At 39.4% G+C, this 17,775-nt stretch overlaps 1 protein-coding gene across 1 annotated transcript; it reads right to left on the bottom strand.

Annotated features, from left to right (window-relative positions):
- Nucleotides 1-6,375: 6,375 nt before the first annotated feature.
- Nucleotides 6,376-17,321, bottom strand: Tcn1 (transcobalamin 1). The gene is made up of 9 exons (XM_047515921.1): nucleotides 17,159-17,321; nucleotides 14,580-14,756; nucleotides 13,591-13,731; nucleotides 12,586-12,741; nucleotides 10,957-11,144; nucleotides 9,382-9,568; nucleotides 8,185-8,365; nucleotides 6,756-6,874; nucleotides 6,376-6,590 (listed from the first exon to the last, which is right to left on the bottom strand). The coding sequence occupies exons 1-9, from the start codon at nucleotides 17,235-17,237 to the stop codon at nucleotides 6,529-6,531; spliced, it is 1,290 nt and encodes a 429-aa protein (XP_047371877.1). The 5' UTR covers nucleotides 17,238-17,321; the 3' UTR covers nucleotides 6,376-6,528.
- Between the last annotated feature and the right edge of the window lie 454 nt (nucleotides 17,322-17,775).

Below are 17,775 nucleotides of genomic sequence, written 5' to 3'. Positions count from 1 at the left end.
TTCACTCCCCTGTCCTCTGTTTCCTGTCCACAGATGCCAGTATTTCTCTGCCTTCTTTTATATATGCTTATCTTTGTGAAACAGTCTGCTCCTGACCCAGCCACTCTTAACTAGCTATGCTGACTTTTCCTGATATAACCGATTTCCATTGCTTATCTAAGTTTACCCACTGTATAGACCCTCCACGGTGTCTGAAGGTGACTTCTAGGCAGTATAGTGATACAAGAGAACTGGAGCTAGGTGTAGCAAAGACAGTGACAAGAAAGTGCCCTTTCCAAGTTTCTGGGTCATTACATTAGGAAGTTTGGCTAATATGTGAGTATATAAAAGACTTCTATGCCCAACTATATCAAGTCAAATAATCCACTGGATGTTTATCTGCAGCCATTTCATTGAGGTTTGGGTGATATGTGGGCACGAGCACATTCATGGTCAAGGTCCCTTTTTTGGCTCTCAGGTGGGGGTCTTCAGGTGAAGTTTGGCTTGATGTAATTAATTAAGTCAACCTGGACCTGGTCCTGGCCCAGATTCTTTGAAATTTTTTAAGCAAGACCTGTTTCATCAAAAAACATTTTTTTTTTTAATTTATCTTTCCTTACCCAGGGATGACAACAGTCTCCAACACCCAAGACCTTCAGAAGTAATTAGATAATATGGGACCAGTTAGCGATATTAAGTATACGTGTTTTTTTTCCCCCCAGAAACATACCCATTTCCAAAAGCAAAGAAAACCCGTCTATAACAGAACTGCAACTAGTATTTTGAAATTATTAAGGAAGGGGCTGATTCTTTTCTGCATTTTAAGTATCTTCTTTTGGGGGGAACTTGTCCAATGGCTCCCATCTTAGAGTAAAAGTCAAAGTCCTTTATGACTTACAAGGCTCTAGAAGATATGGCTTCTGGTTTCCTTTAAGTCCTTACCTCCAGCCACCTTCCCATGTTCACTCTGCTCCAGTATTCCTTGAAAACTTCAGCCACCTTTGCACCTGATGTCCCTCCACCCAGGACACTCTTCCAGGTGTCCTTGTGGTGGCTTCTCACTTCCTTCATCTTTTTGTCCAGAGGGAAGCGTGCAGAGAGGTCTTCCAGACCATGCCGTTGACCTATTCCCACCAACGCCCTCCACACCCTTCTTATTGCTTGTAACTTATTGCTGTCACACTCTGTGTACAGTTGTCTAAGTCTCTCTCCCCACTAGATTGTCTACTTCCAGAAGGAGGGACTTTGTCCATTTTTCTCACAGCGGGATTCCCAGCACATGTGACTTGAGTGAGTAAATTGATGGACAAATACAAAACATGGATTCTGAAGCACTTCTTTCTCAGGCAAGGTTGGTGGTTTTGTGAGGAGAGAGCATAGGGTACATACTGGGGTGTGCTGGGCAGTGTCTACCATGAGCCTACGTCTCTACCTCCTGCCGTTCTCGCCCTTGTAAAATCCCCTTCTGTAGAGTGTGGGCTGGTCTAAGAAATGTGAGGCAGCAGGAGTGTGGGGTCCACTCTACTGCCCCTCTTGTTGCACTTTCTCTGGCTCGTCTTGCTTCTTACGCTGATGAAGCCAGCTGCCAAGTTGTGAGCTGCCTTATGGAGAATCCCATGTGGCTAAGAACTGAAAGCAGCCTCTCTCCAACATCGGGGGTGGGGACATTGTCAACATCCTTGTGAGTGAACTTGAAAGCAGATCCTTCCCCAGGTGAGCTTCAAGATGAAGGCAGCTCTTGGTGGCATGTTGTCTGCAGGCCCCTGAGAGACCTTCATCCAGAGGACCCAGTTAAGGATTCCCTGGATTCCTAACACACAGGAACTATGGGACAATAAATGTGGTTGTTTCAGGCCATTAAGTTTTAGGGTAACTTGCTATCAGCGGTATATAGCCAGTGCATTGTACATGGTGGGAGATAAGCCCTGAAGGAGAGTTAGGGCCTACATGGTGGAGGGCCTTATATTTCGTGTGAAGGAGTAGTGGGCAGAATAATGCCATCCTCCCATTCCTGCCTCTGCTGGATGTCTGTGTCCTAATCCCTGGACCCTGTGGATATTTTAAATATGATATATGGCAAGGGGGAATTAAACAGTGCTTGAAATTAAGGTTGCTAATGAGCTGACTTTAACATGGGAAGCTTAGTCAGTCGTGGTGACACACACCTGTAATCCCAGTGGCTCTGGAGGCTGAGGCAGGTGCATGTTCAAGGGCAGCCTCAAGTGAGGTCCTAAGACACTTAGTGAGACCCTGTCTCAAAATAATAAAAAGGGTAGTATAATTTTGTCACATTGTTTCTACATTTCCTCCTCTTCCTATCCTTCTTCCCTCCCTCTCAATCTCCTTCTTCTACCCCACTGATCTTCCCTACATCTTTATGGGGATTATATATATAAAAAGTCCCCTCCCTGTTTTTTTTCCCCTTATTTTGCTCTGGCTTCCACATTTGAGAGAAAACATTTGACCCTTGCTTTTCTGAGTCTGGCTTATTTCCTTTAGCATGATGTTCTCCAGTTCCATCCATTTACTGGCAAATGTCATAATTTCATTCTTCTTTATGGCTGAGTAAAACTCCATTTTGTGTGTGTGTGTGTGTGTGTGGCTGTATATACACATATATATATGCCACATTTCTTAACCCATTCATGTATTGATGGGCACCCGGGAAGATTCCATAACTTGACTATTGTGAATTCCAGTGCTATAAACATTAATATCAAGCTAAGCATTTATTTTTTTCCAATTAAGTGATAAAGTATATTTCCCATGATAGAAACAATCATGAAAAGCATATATTATAACTAAATATTTGATATAATTGAATTAAATGAAATGCAATGAAATTAGCAAATAAACAATTAAAGAAAACATCAACAATTTAATTGAATTATGATTGCTTTGTATTATTTAAACATCAAAACCACTACATATAAAAGAATACTTCTTAAGCTGCAGTATAAAGCCTTAAAGCCAACTTTACTTGAAGACAAGTACAAATATTTCAAAGAAAAAAATAAAAATGCCCTCTGTGAAAAATGTTTGGAAATTGAATGGAAATTCAAATAGTTTTTGAACTCTATAGAGTATGGTTGGTATTTTTCCTTAAAAAACCCAAAAGATTAACTTAAAAAACGATAACTTCAAAACATTTTCAAACAACTCAATATTATATTCTTTTCTACTTAATTCCCTAACTTATGAATAAAATTTTTATGAGACTACATTATCCAAGAAAATTAAATCCCAAAATTTACATGCATTAATAAAAGGGGGTATGCAATTTTGCATTGGTGAGCAAACAAATTATAATTTCCCTTTGATGATGAGAAACTTCACAGCCATCTTCCCAAACTCAGAGCTGTTTCCACAGACAGGTCTATGCCTTTCAGTTTGGTCAGGTAAAGAAATGACAGAAAATTTGACCCTAATTTTTTTCCCCACGCACCAAGGGAGCTCACCACAGAGCTATATTCCCAGCCCTTTTTATTTTCTGGGTCAGGATTCTTCTAATTGCTGACCTCAAATTTACAATACTTCTGTCTCAGCCTCTCCACTTGCTGGGATAACAAATATGTACCCCCACACTCAGTTTGACCCAAATTTTCTATCCTATTTGTACAAACCCACCACTTTTTGAAGGCTCTCTAGTAAACTAATGTATCCTTATGAAATTGTAAATGTCAAATGTATCCAAAGCATTTCCTAACAATATAAAGGGATATATTGGGACAAATACCAGGCAAATTCCTTTCATCCTAAAATCTTTTGGCCAATTCTAAAGCTCAGGCATTTCTTAACTAATGTTATTTGATAGTCTTTGATTAACTGTTCAATGGCTTACTTATTTATCCATTGGATTGTTTTCCTTTGCCTAATATTTTGGTATCAAAGCACCTAGGCTCTCTTTGGACATGTGTAAGGTTTATTTGTGGAGATTATTCTCTGCTGTGGAAGCAGAGCGAGTTTCTCTTTCCTGGGATTTCGCCTAGGTTCTGTAATAGTCCCAAGTCTTAGGAGTGCCTCGTAAGGTGAGTATGGCCAGAGCCAGCTTTCACTGACCAGTGTTGGTGGGATGCAAAGGGAATGTTATTTCATGAATCTTCACATCTATCTCCGAGATTAAAGGCATCTCTATCAGATACTGCTTCTGCATTCTAAAAGAGAAGCCACTGCCTGGGAGAAACTCTGTTAAAAACGGAGGCTAGTAATGGTAGAGGGAGGTGTTAGAAAACAGTTGCACAAAGTGAGACTTGGCATTTAATCCCTTCAGAAGAATTAAATGAGAACTGCAAAGGAAACCACTTTTTACTAAAAATTTTATTTTTTTTAGAGCAGATTTAGTTATACAACAAAATTGGGAGAAAGGTATACTATGTACTACCTTGTCCCCGTACATGCATAACCTCCTCTATGACCAACATCCCTCACCAGAGTGGTACATTGATTCCAAATGATGAATCATTGACACATTAAAGGAAAATTGCAAAGGAAATGATTTTTATGCTATTTATAGTTCATTATAATGTATTTTTCAGAAAGTACTCTTCTGATGTTCCACACACACACACACACACACACACACACACACACACAAAAGATAGGTGAGGTGATTGGGATGTCCTTTTGCTTGGTTTAATTGTTCCACATTGTTTTCTGTGGTACTGAGGATTGAACTGAGGGTTGCTCTACCACTGAGCTACATTCCTAGCCCTTCTAATTCATTAATTTTGAGACAGGGGCTCTGTAAGTTGCCCAGTCTGGTCTTGAACTTGGGATCCTCCTGCCTTAGCCTCCTGAGTAGCTGGGAGTACATGCATGAGCCTCCTGTGCTGCTCTGTTTCACATTGTTGAGTATGTGGGAGTAGTTTCCATTTCTGGTGTAAGGATCTACAGTGTTCAGTTTCACTCCTGTGTCTTCCTTTGTGGCACAGGGGATGGAATCCAGGGGTACTTTTCCACTGAACTACATTCCCATCCCTTTTCATTTTTATTTTGACACAGGATCTCTCTAGGTTGCCAAGGCTGATCTTGAACTTGTGATCTTCCTATCTTAGCCTCCTGAGTAGCTGAGATTACAGGCATACCTCAAACCTGGCCACTTTCACTGTTAATAGTACCCTGATAAATTATAAATTTTATGGTTTAGCTACTTATGATGGATAGTGTGCCAATTCTAACATTTTTTTATTTGTCTCCTCAAACTACTAATCTTCAATGTCACGTAGACTGTTTAGTCTACAGACAGATCTGACAGCTGCTGCCCTGTACTAGCAGCACCATGAGGACCTGGAAGGGTTAACACGACTTGCCCTGTCTCTAACTTTGCTTTCAAGATAAGTCACAGAACCATGAGGAAATCTGTCCCACTCAGGTAATGAAGGACAGGGAAGAGTCGAACTGAGAGTTGAGAATCAGTACCAGGAAGCAATATGTAGGACTAGGGTTCAACCTCTGTCTATGAAGCAGGGTCACAGGTGGAGGGGAGGAAGATTGTCATGAAGAAAGCATGAGGAATAATTTTAAAATATTTTAATTCTGCCTGAGGGCATCTTTCTTCTGGGAGTTACTTGAAATGGGCTATTTTGTGTGTTATGTGAAGCACCTGCCACCCTTTAACATCTTTTTAAATTTTTTTTATTTATTCTTTTTAGTTATACATGACAGAATGTAGCCTGTTGACATCTTAAAGGTACTACTGGCTCCTGGCTGTGTCTGCATGTGGCTCAGGTACTTGGTATAAAGTATAATCCAGTTCAAGCTGCTTAGACACCTTTCACCCCTTTTCTAAAAAAAAAAAATTGAATTTGGTGGAAATGAACATCAGAGGTGATTTTTTCCTTCCTCTCCTCTCTCCCACTATTCTCTTTCCTCTACTCTATGGATCAGAGGTGATTATTTTTGCATGCATATTTCAATATGAATACCAGGGTGAATTTATGGGGAACTAAAAGGAAAATAAATGTGGGAGAAGAACAAATGGGACCCAAGGGAGACAGTTGGAGAAGGGGATAGTATTGTTTCTCAAACTATGGATTGACTGAGTGTTCCCTTTTCCACCCTTCTTTCCAAGCAACATTTTCTCTCTACTCACTGCCTGTGTGAAGTCAGTGTGACACCTGGAACCCTCCCTTGCATTTGTTAGAGACCTGTGTCCCTGTGAGCTTTTCATTGGTCTCATTGGTTGCTGCTGCAGCTTTAGACCTAGAACTTTATTTTCATTTTCTGCAGTTGCCCAAGGTCCTCCACATAGTGGGGGAAGCTTGAGCAGAACCCAGCTTATTAGACATGTTATCTAGTCTCTTCTTCCTGAGGTGATCATCCCTGTAATAACTTATAAAGTCCTTTGGAAAATTTACTGATAAGAAATTGCTTTTCTTGTATAATTGTTGATCTTTTATTCAAAGAGAGAGAGAGAGAGAGAGAGAGAGAGAGAGAGAGAGAGAGAGAGAGAGATAGATATGAGGTTTTCAGATAAATGAAAAGAAAGAAATTGGGTTAATTTCTGCGTGGAATTCCACTGCAAAAGGTCTGTTCGAAGGTCTGGGCTTATCAGTATGTACTCCATCGAATTTCCAAGTTTTCCTCTTCATGAACAACATAGCTACCAACTCCTGAAAAGAGGAAGAAAGAGAGGTCAAATGATTTGATCACCGACTCACCATTGGATGCCTCTTGCCCAACACTTTGACCCATTTCCCTCAAAAACTTGTGCCTTCACACCTGAAAACTCTGGGCATTTTCACTCCATGAATCTTCTCGATACCTGTCTTCCTTACCTTGGCTCAGGGCTTTGCCATCACTCAGAAGTTCCCAGTACGTTCTCTTGTTATTGTTGGCATACAAACCCTGAACAGAAGTGATGTAGGGGCCCCATGAGCTCTGCTCCATTGTGAAACTGTGGGGATAGGGAAAGAGTTATAAGAACTTAGAATTTTCAGAGGAGATCCTTTAATGTTTTTAAGAATAACTTGGGTACATTACAAAAAAATACAGATTTTCCTGGTCCTATACTCAGATCATTGGATTCTCAGGTCTGGGCTGGGGACCAGGAAGCTGCACGTTTTATGAGCTGTCCAGGGATTCTGATGCAGGCTCTCCACACTCTGTGCTGAAGTGGCAATGTGCTGCCGTGGCTCTGCCTCCCCCACTGCCTTTATACACACTTTGCAGTTAACTGCTGCAGCCTCACACCCTCAGGTAGTAGCTGTTGAAGGTACTGGAGCAGTAGAAGAAAACGTTAACCTCACGTTAACCTCAAGGCACTGTAAATGCGTGGATTTTCTCTTAGGAAAGACAACCAGGAAAGGATCTGATACTTCAAGTTGTGTGTATTACAAAATGGCAAGGTCAGTATCTATTTCACATTCTTTAGTCAGATTTCTTGATCTGCCTGGAAGCCCTTGAAGTCAGTCTTTTAATATCTTATATTATTATATATATGTATATACATTACATATATTTATACACATGATTATTTTGATTTTCTCTACAGCATCATACACCATGTTGTTAGATACAATAAATAATTTTCAACTGGATTTAAGGAGCCAATAAATCATACTTTTCAGAGGCACAGATATCTTAAATTTGTATTTGACCTCGCGAGGTCAGGGAACCTTACTTTATGGGTCCCTAAGTCTCCTGAAAGGGGGAAATGGAGAGACTTCAGGCCATCTATGAAATTCCCAATGTAAATGCCAAAATTCGTGTGTCTGTTAATTTTTCTGAGATGAGCTTTCAATGCATTCATCTGATTTTTTTTTTTTTTTTGCGGTGCTGGGGATTTGAACCCAGGGCCTTATGCTTGCGAGGCTTGTGCTTGTGAGGCAAACACTCTACCAGCTGAGCTATATCCCCAGCCCTCATCTGATTTTCAAAGGAGTCATTCATTGATTCGAAAGTAGTTAAGAACCACTCTTCTAGACACAGATGTCTGATTTAAAAGGTCATATTTGTTAAAGTTTTGCTGAAAAAAGAGAGAATACTGGGATTCATTAATTCATTAAGTGAATATTAACTTATGTGCTAGGAGGTGAAAATAATCTTACTTCCTATTTTTAACTCCTGCTGTGAGGTATGGATAGATAGTAAAAGTATTAGTCCAGAGTGTTTTAAATATACTTTGTATTCAGGTGCAGATATATACTAATCAAGTCTTTCAAAATTACAGTAAATACCTTAGCATTAGGTTATGGTCAGACATACCCAAATGTCGTCTCATTCTTCTTTTGAGCTGCTTTCATCACATCTAGGAAGACTGAACCATTTGGCACAGTGACGTTGATAGAATATGTTTCATTGATTACCACAGAGTAATAAACCATGATGAGTGAGGATGAGTTAGATCTTTCAGACTCAGGCACATGATTGGAGATGTTGAATGTATCTGACAGAGACAGAAAAGCAGACAGAGATATGCAAAAGAATAAGTATGTTGTCAGTTTGCACACCTATTCCACCCCCATCTAAGGATTTCTTTTCTTTATGCAGATACGAATTTGCTAGAAGGAACAAATGTCATCAAGGGGCAGATCTCTCATATGATTAGAACAGAAATGAACACCAGAGACTACCCAGCTTGTGAATGCTGGCATTGGGCTCAACTCCCAGCTGTTTAAGCAGTTCAGCTGGCCAAATGCCCATTTCTCACAGAGTTCTGATTTTTGTTTTTTGTTTTTTTTTGCTTTGGTACAGAATCCAGCAATGCTTGTCCTCCCTCTTTTTATTTCTTAATATTTACTAAGAACATATTGAGTGCCAGCCAATACCATACTCATTTTACCTGTATTATCTCAATCAGTTCTCACGAAACCTATGTGAGGCACTGTTACCATTTTCTACATTAGAAATTACATTAGCTTAGAGGTTAAACATTTGCCCAAGGTCGCTGAGTCTGTGAGTGACTGCACCAGGAGGGAAGGAGGATAGAAGGAAATGTCTCCTTTCTTTCCACCTTGTTCCAAAATCATTTGTTTTAATAAATAATTCATGATACATTTATCTAAGGTTACTGCCATATTCTTTCCACCCATGTCTTATTTCCCAAAGAATAACTTGGCGTGAATAAAGGAAAGTCAGAAACATAATATTGATCTTTGATACTGTGAATAGAATGGAAATGATGCTTTGTTTGGAAGGAGAATTTCTATATCCAACAATAAGAAAACATCTCTTTGGAGACAGACATCACTTCTCTGTTTGAACCAAAAATGAGGTCTGCACCGTGAGAACAAGTTCTTTGGTGGTTGTAATCCCTAAGGTTGTAATATGAAGTAAATTCTCTCTGGAAACTGCTATGGCTTAGAGACTTATCTCCTCACTTCCAGTCCCTAAGGATTCCTGCCTCTCACATCCTTTGGGTATCACACTGTAAGGCAAGAGTTTACCCTTCAGTGCTTATACCTAAACCAGAGACATAAGGACAGTCTTCAACATCCAAGTAGGTTCTTCCCATCAGGGGAGGTAAGATCTGGGCTGCAGCAGTTGGATTATTGAATACTCCCTGAGAAATTTCCTGGAGTATCGTGTCCAGAGTTTGTTGGCAATCCCATTCACTTTCGTTGTAATAATTTGATGACACAAAGAGGGCCTAGTGAGAGAGAAAGAGAGTCAGAGACACTTCAAATATGGTGGAAGGTGGCGCCTCACTAATTCGGTGAGTATTTACTGAACATTGACAACATAGGAAACACCTTAGATTATTAAGGTATCTTTCGCACTATATGGAAGGTTAGAGACTAGTTTGAGTGGGGAATTGTGTAATGCAAGCTACAGTGACTCCATTGGAAATAGACTTTCTCTGTCATATTCACTCCTGTACCTCAGTTCTGGAAAAATACCTATCATACAGATGCACTCAATAAATAAAAAAAACAAACTGTTGTAAAAGGTGCTCTGTTGTAAGATGAATGCCCTAAGAGAAGCGTATAATGACATTGTCTTTCAAAAAAGGAGAGGAGTTCACATCCATGTAGCGAGTCTGGGGAGAAACTTCATTGGAGGAGGTGGTACTTGAGGTGAGCATTGGCAGTAGGAGGGCATGTTGGCGGGAGAAAAGAGGAGGAAGCTCTGAGCTGGAGGGAGTAGTACGAGCAAAGGCCTACGGTAGGAATGAGAGGTCATGGCCTTGAAGTGACCAGAGTGTCTACATTTTAACCAGTCCCCGGGGGATTCCTCTGAAAGTCCTCTCACCCTGGGTCAGTCTGGCAAAAAACTATTCATCCTAATGACTCTCTATTTTTTCCTTTTAAACCTTCCTTCTCCTATTCTTGTATCTATCACTTAGAGTTAAGTAAATCAGTGAAGGAATGCTGAAAAAGTGGCAGACTTCGAGGAACGTAGGCATGATAGTGCAGGTACTGAGTGTGAGTTTTGAGAACAACTGTTGCGGTTCATCCCCATCTGTACCACTTTCTGGCTTTGTAAAATTAGGGAAGTTTACTGATACTCTGACTCTTGCTCCTGTTCTAGGAAAAGGAGGTGATAATTCTTTCCTCATTACGATGTCACGTGCATTAATTTAGTTAATAGGGCTCAACAAATACTGGCACTATCGCTTACTACTTGGAAAGAAAGATGAATGGACAAAACAACAGTATGTGGTAAAATGTGAAATTACCTGTGATAGAACAAAATAGGTTGTAGCAGACTTTCAAATTTCATAAAGAAATGGTAGTTAGGACGTAAGCACAAGGCCCTGGGTTCAATCCCCAGCACCGCAAAAAAAAAAAAAAAAAAAAAAAAAAAAAAAAAAAATGTTAGTTAGGAAAAGCTTCATAGAAGCATTGGATATGGAGAGGTAAAGATTGAAGGTGAGAAGAATATACTTCAGATGGGGTTGTAAGAAAAATAGTGTAGGAAACATAATAATAATAAGATTTAATAATGATAATATCTTAGGAGGTCAATAATAAAGGATCAAGGTATAGTTCTCTTCTGTGACTCCCTTCTGTCACCTGGTTTTACCCTCTGACTTACCTGCATAGCTACTCCTGTACTAAATGTGTTTCCAATGAGACCATTTTCTTTTTTCTCAGACATAATCTTTTCTACCAGGAAACTTATAAGCTCATCAATTTTCTTTAAATTCTTATCTGCCTTAATCTGCTCATTTGTTAGACTCCTGTTCACACATGTCAGAGCCAGGACAGCCATCGCACCAGTATCTGTCAGGGAACAAAACATTGGTAATGGGTTGATCAACCATTCCAGTTCGTCTTGGACCAAGGGATTTCCAGGGATGTAGGACTTATAGTTAGCTAAAAGGACAAATTCGGAAAATCCAGAATGGTTGGTCATGCTGATTGATGACAATGGAGAAGGATTTCAAGATATGGCAATCATCTTTCTAGCACTAAGTACTCATATATTTCACAATTCCTTCCCCCTGTTGAGTTGTCATGTGCATCATATTTAACACATTATTTTGTGACCACAAAACCATGTATGGATTTGTAAGTTCATTTTCATAAACAGTTTTCCATTTTTGTTTTAGTTTACTCTGGTGCATTATAATTATACAAAATCATGGGATTTGTTGTGATACATTAATACATGTACATAACGTAATTTGGTCAATTTCATTGCCCATTACCTTCCCTATCCCTCCACTCTTCCCTCTGCCTGCTCTTTATCCTCTACTCCACTGATGTCCCTTCTATTTTCAGTCATTGCACCAGTATCTGTCAGGGAACAAAACATTGATGATAGGTTGACATTGATGATAGGTTGACATTGATGATAGGTTCCAGTTTGTCTTGGACCAAGGAATTTCTAGGGATGCAGGACTTCATTGCTCAGAACCTCCATTTATCCCTCTAGCTGATCCTTATCTTCTACTCTACCCATCTCCCTTCCATTTTTATGAAATCCTCTCCCTGCTTTTTTCTCTCTAGCTTCCACTTTTAGATCTAGAATTGCTTTCTTCTTTTAAAATCTTTCTTCAACCTTTAAGCCACATTGGCAAGGGTATTGAGAAAACCCAGGATAATAAAATGTCTTTATATGTTCTGATCAGTCCATTACACTGAATAAAAATGGCAGTTAACAGAATTGTTCTCCAGTGAATCTCCTTAAAGGAGAGGATGAAGCAAGAGTTAGGAAGAAGGAAGGATAAGAACTCTTTTCTTTGTTTGATATTGATTGCTCCTTAGTATGGCACCTTTTTCCCTTACAGGAAAAGGAATATGGGAAGTTTCACATTCTATTCGGAAATACTGAATGGTGTTTTGCTTTGACCTTTTTGGAGAAAGATGAGCCCATGTATCTTGATCCATAGGGACTGAGCACCAATGCTAATTATCTAGAGAAGACTTCTTTTGAATGATTAAACCAACGCAGTGGGAAATTAGTTCTTCTCCTTTACTTGATTAAAATATTGGACTTTGCCACTGGAAAGATTGTGTTGTTCGTCAATCAACATGTCCACGTTGTCTCAGTAAATTAGAGAAAAAGGCAGTGTTAAGTGAAATGAATTGCACTGAATTTTCTTTCTCAAACTCTATGCATTTTAAAATATTTTGTATGAATATTCTCATGTTCTATCCAAAGGGCAAGAACTACTTGTGATTGTATTCTCTGCCAAGGGAATTGGCTTAAGTGACTCACCTACTGAGAACTGACCACCAAAATAATAGTTTTTTTTATAATGATTGAAGAATTCAGCAACTTCGGTGGCCGAGTAGCTCCCATTGAAGAGACACAAAGCCAAAACGTCCAGACCAAGCTGGTAGAAGTTGGTCAGTGGATTGCCATCGTGTGCTTCTGGAGGAGAGAAAAGGATAAATATTTACTTGTGGTCCTGGGGTAATGCATTTTTCAATCTACTCCTACTTGCTTTATTCCCACTTATGTATATTTAAAGAGAAGTAAGTAAGAGAAGGTAGAGGTCACCCATAGGATCAGCAAATCCAAGAAATTTAAAGACTTTTAAAGGGCACCAAATTTAACTTAACTCCTTTCATTTTAGAGCTGAGGAGAGTTAACAGTGAAGAGATTAAAGTTCTATCCAGATATTCAGCTGGTGACAGAGCTAGGACTGGGACGTGGGTCTCCTACTTCCAAGCCTCTTGCTGAGAGGCTTGGGTTGGAGGTACCGCAAAGAAGATGGGATTGGAGGAAGTTAATAAATAATAGGATATATATTAGGTGGGAGTTGAAAGAAAAATAATGCATTTCACTAGCAGCCACCACGGTCAACCTGTTTTCGCAGTGATAAAATACTTTGGCCATTTTTAACTCTTTTATTAACTTTGGATGCTTTGGTACTTATGACTCAGTGTCCTGTATTGTCCAGCTGTTTCTGGTATTCATTTTTTTGTCAAAAAGTCAAGCTCCCGGAGGACTAAAGAACTGTGTGTGTGTGTGTGTGTGTGTGTGTGTGTGTGTGTGTGTGTAAAGGAGACCTTGACATAGGTAGGGCAATGCTCAGTTGAACACAATTTGAAAAGAAGTTCAGGATTCACAGTGAAAGAGGGAAGGAGGGACGGCGACCTGCAAGGATGTGGCAGAATGAATGGGACGAGGAGGAGAGACTGGAGGGAGACCACTCAGTTACGAATCTGTGGAGGGGAAGACAGAGTTGGTCAGGGTTTCTGAACATTGGATTCTTACTCATATTTTCAAGTTCTCCTTGGAATTTATTTTCTAGATGACTGAGCAGATGCTTATCATATGTAAAGATTTCATCAGGGGAATGACATGCTCCCAAAGCCAGTATAATCACAGCAAGCTGTCCCGAGCTTAAATTTGAATCTGAAAAGAAAAGTGTTCAAGTTCAGCAAGACACATGCTTTTGATTTTTTTTTTGACCTCCTGTCTTCCTTGCGACTTATATTGCTTATAACTTCTTTTTTCCTTCTGTTCTACTGTACACTAAAATTTTATTGTTCTCTTTTTTTATTCCCAAAGCAGAGCCTTCTATGGCTGTCCTGTATCAGCGTAAGCTAGATCTTAGTCTTTTTCATGAAATAATGGAATCCTTCTGAAATCATGTAATATTTATAAAAAATGTAAAAAGATAAGAAGAATAGATAAATACCAAAACCTTTGGGTTTTCTATCTTCATGTTGCCATCTTGCTAGGACATTAATAATTGATTTTTATGTTCTGCCTTATAGAGTATGAAAACTCTCAGCCTTCTCTAACAATAATACAATGAGGAAAGAGTAACTTCATTTCCCCCTCATATTAACTCAAAACCTGAGGTTCAGTATTAACATGACTGGCTCAAGGATAACCCTGGACTTGAACCCAGTTCAAATTTTTATTGTTCCACAGATGCTTCCCTACTCTAAGCTTTTTTGGTTGTGCTTCATATCCCCATGTGTAAATTCAGTTGGTTTACAACACAGTTTCAATGGGTAAGAGTCTACATATTTTGTGTTCCCTTGTGACTTCCCGAAGGATCCAAAGAAGCGGGAGCTAGCTCTATAGTGAGTGTCAGGGGATTGATACTGCGAAGCACTCTTTTGTCACTTCAGGTTTCACAGGACTGATGTAGCAGAGGTACTTTGGACACATAATTTTTCGAATTTGTTGGAGATAATCTCTTTAGATAGGTAGGTCTTTTCTTAAACCTTCCATAGATCATAAGCACTCACCTTTCCTTTCCACATTGTTTTTGACTCGTTGGACGAGCCTTTGGGTTTGGGTTTGGTCATGAATCCCAATAAGTCTGAGGGACAACAGAACATTCGCAGGTTGGGTTTCACTGGTGTATTTCGAATTGATCATTGTATTCAACAGAAGGTTCAGATGTAAGTCTTCTTTACTGACCTCTGTGGCAGAGGAGGGAAGAATAATATGGCAATACAATCAGGAGATAGATCAAGGTGGCTTCATCCCCCCTTATATTAACTAAAAATGGAGGTTCAGTATTGACATGACTGCATCAAAGCTCGATGGTTGCTGTATGGTTGATTCTCTAGCATCAACTTTCTTAACTGTGGTCCACAGCCCCCTTTGGGTTCTGAGCTCAGGTAACTTACATAACAGTATTAATGCTCATGAAACATTAAAACTAGGAACAAGGGTTATATTGGTTATATTAAAATATTTACTAACAGTTATGGCCCAGACCAAAATAAATCCAGTGGTTACTAGCTGTTGGTGAAATAATACAGAGGTGGGACTAGAACCCTCCCCAACTTCATTACTCCTGTAACAAGTAGCATGGTAGTATTTCAGTATTTTAACATCTTGTGAGTTGGGTACTGGCAGAATATTGGTCCTGCCTGGGATATCTAGTATCATTCTCTGGAGAGAGTCCTTAAAGAGATTTTCATAATTGTAAGGTTAGCGGAAACTAGAATACATGTCTTCTGACTCCTATCCATTGCCCTTTCTATTTCTTCTATTCAGTTCTTTTATTCTCTATCTTTGAGCATTATTGGGTTAATCCTGAGAAAATTCATTCTAAGACAAAAATTATGTCACACTGGTGATTGACCCCTAAACTGCATTGACTGCCCACTGACCAGGCATCAAGATTATTACTTAGCAGTACACTCCCTTTGGAAAGTCCTCTAGTTTTGTCCTACAATATCCCCAAATTCCAGCAGAGAGCATAAAAGGAAGTTCCATTTTATTGTGGAAGTAAGAGAATCCAGAACCCTTAAAGATTTGAAGGAGAATAAGTAGAGTTAGTTACCACCTAAAACACAAGACATTTTGTTTATAATATTGAGAAATAGCCCCCACATTTTCCCATTTCCAGATTGTCTCATGGGTTGGTGGGACAGTGAGAAGAACATGAGTCCTGTGTTGAGCACTTTTGAATGAGTTCTTTGCTCCCTAATTTATGACTATGGGTAAGTTATGTAACTTCCCTGATCCTTAGTTTCTTCATTTAAAAATTATGGATATTAATACATGGTAAAATGCTCCATATGTTACTACTTACAGTGTAACTGGAGTTCCTATTGTCATACTTAGAGAGTACAAGGGATGTGGTTTCCCTTGCACACTTTGTTCACTGTAATAAACACTCAAGAAGATATGAATGGAGTGATTGTAGGAATGTCACAGTTTGTTGCAGGTATAATAGGACAATTGTGAATCATACTTCTGAGGTTTTGTGGAAGCATCCAGTTCAGCAGATTTTTCTGGCATTAAAGCAGACTTTTTAGTTCCTGTTCAGCAACTCAAATCAACTTCCTTGACCACTAAAGACAAATTTAATTAATTATTCTGTGCAATGACTTGAACTTCAAAGCCTCCATGGAAGTCTCCTATTCTCAGGATCTGGCTGGGAAAAAGATAGTTTGGGAAGAAGAATGTGAGTTGGAAGATTCTGTGTTTTAGCCTTGGCTTGAATGCAAGTCTGTCTCCTATGGTGTTGATCTCCTCTTCTTGGCTACAGAGTACCAGGAATATGTAACTGTAGATGGCACCATCTAATCATCTTTGGATTGGTTTAAAGCTTAATTCTAGGATACAGACTCACAAAAAAGAAATCATGCACCTGAGGGCTACTCCAGACTTCAAGAGGTCAAGTGTTTCAACACTTCTTCCTCATTATCTTCCTTTATGGATGAAGAAACTTAGAAATATTGAGACATTCAGATAATAAGGGGTCAAACTAGACCCAGACCTGGTTTTCCTTTCTATTCTTTAATAGAACTACACAGTCTATGGGGCTAATACTCAGAGATGATGGGGCTCTAGCCTATAACCAATAGAAAGAATGGAAGGGAGGAAGAGATGCAGCTTGAAATATCTAAACACATCGATGATGAGAGCAGACTTCGTTGTTTGAAAGAACTTATTATCATTATTTTTTCCTGTGTAGTTACAATGAGTTAACCCACGTCATGGGTTGAACTGCAGAAAAATCTATTGCATTTCAAAACCACAAGATCACTTTCTATGATCCTGAAAAGTTTAAGGGATCATGAGTTTCCCATCAATGGAAATGAATAAAGTAGAGAGTTACTTAGTAGGGGTGCTGTAGTAGAGAGGATTGGGGCATAGGAAGAACAGGCAGGTTAATATGGAATCTGTGATCCCTCTTCTAGAACTTTTCTCATTGTTTCTTATTACCCTTTCCATCCCTCGTGGAGGTGAAGTGCACACAGACCTAATACAGGGTCTTTTCTTAGTTAACTGTATGCAGAGTACCCTGATAATAGCTTTCAGAAGACTATCACACTGGAGTAATTTTAGTTGAAACTGTACTCACCACAGATCTTGCATAGTTGGCTTGGAATAAGAAGAAACAATAGGATCCCCACTAAGGGCAGCTGGTATGAACACCTCATCTCTCCAGCCGCGGACTGGAATATTGAGGGCTTGGTTGGATGATGGGCAGAGGGCAATGAAATTTCCTTCTTCAGTTACCTCAGCCCCTCGCACTCCAGCAAATATTGAGCTATGTCAGGAGGTGTGGTCGAGTGTATTTGTCCAAGTAATGTGACAAATCAGGAAGAAGACTTGAAAGGTATGCTTAGAGAGAAAGGGGAAATAATTTTTTCCTGTCCTACACCTTCAGGATTCATGTTACTTGTTTTCAGTCTGATGAACATAAGTTAGTGCTTTCCATTCACTTTTTTAGTGTATTTCCATTCTATGTTGGTTAAGTTTAATTTATTTTTCCTGAGAAATTAGATTTGATGGGACAAGGGTATATTACATAAAAAAAGGAAAGTAGAAATTGTAAGTCAAAAATTGGAGCAGGCAGGATTAGGGAAGCAAAGTTATGGGCAGTCTTTGGCATGGTGGTTTTTAAGCTAAAATTTTATCCTAGGGTAGATGATGTCCAGAGAGTTTCTTCACCCAGGAGGAAAAGCAGAGAGATAA

The sequence above is a fragment of the Sciurus carolinensis genome, chromosome 11 (genome assembly GCF_902686445.1).
Source record: "Sciurus carolinensis chromosome 11, mSciCar1.2, whole genome shotgun sequence".
Classification (NCBI taxonomy): Eukaryota; Metazoa; Chordata; class Mammalia; order Rodentia; family Sciuridae; genus Sciurus; species Sciurus carolinensis.
This window is presented reverse-complemented; position numbering and strand designations above follow the sequence as displayed.

Bases quoted from the DNA above. Each gene is read 5' to 3' on its own strand.
- Tcn1 (XM_047515921.1), bottom strand. From the start codon at position 17,237: ATGAGGTGTTCATACCAGCTGCCCTTAGTGGGGATCCTATTGTTTCTT. The intron at 14,757-17,158 runs GTGAGTACAGTT...CCTCTGCCACAG, and splicing joins CCAACTATGCAAGATCTGTG to AGGTCAGTAAAGAAGACTTA. The intron at 6,591-6,755 runs GTAAGGAAGACA...TCCTCTTTTCAG, and splicing joins TGGCAAAGCCCTGAGCCAAG to GAGTTGGTAGCTATGTTGTT.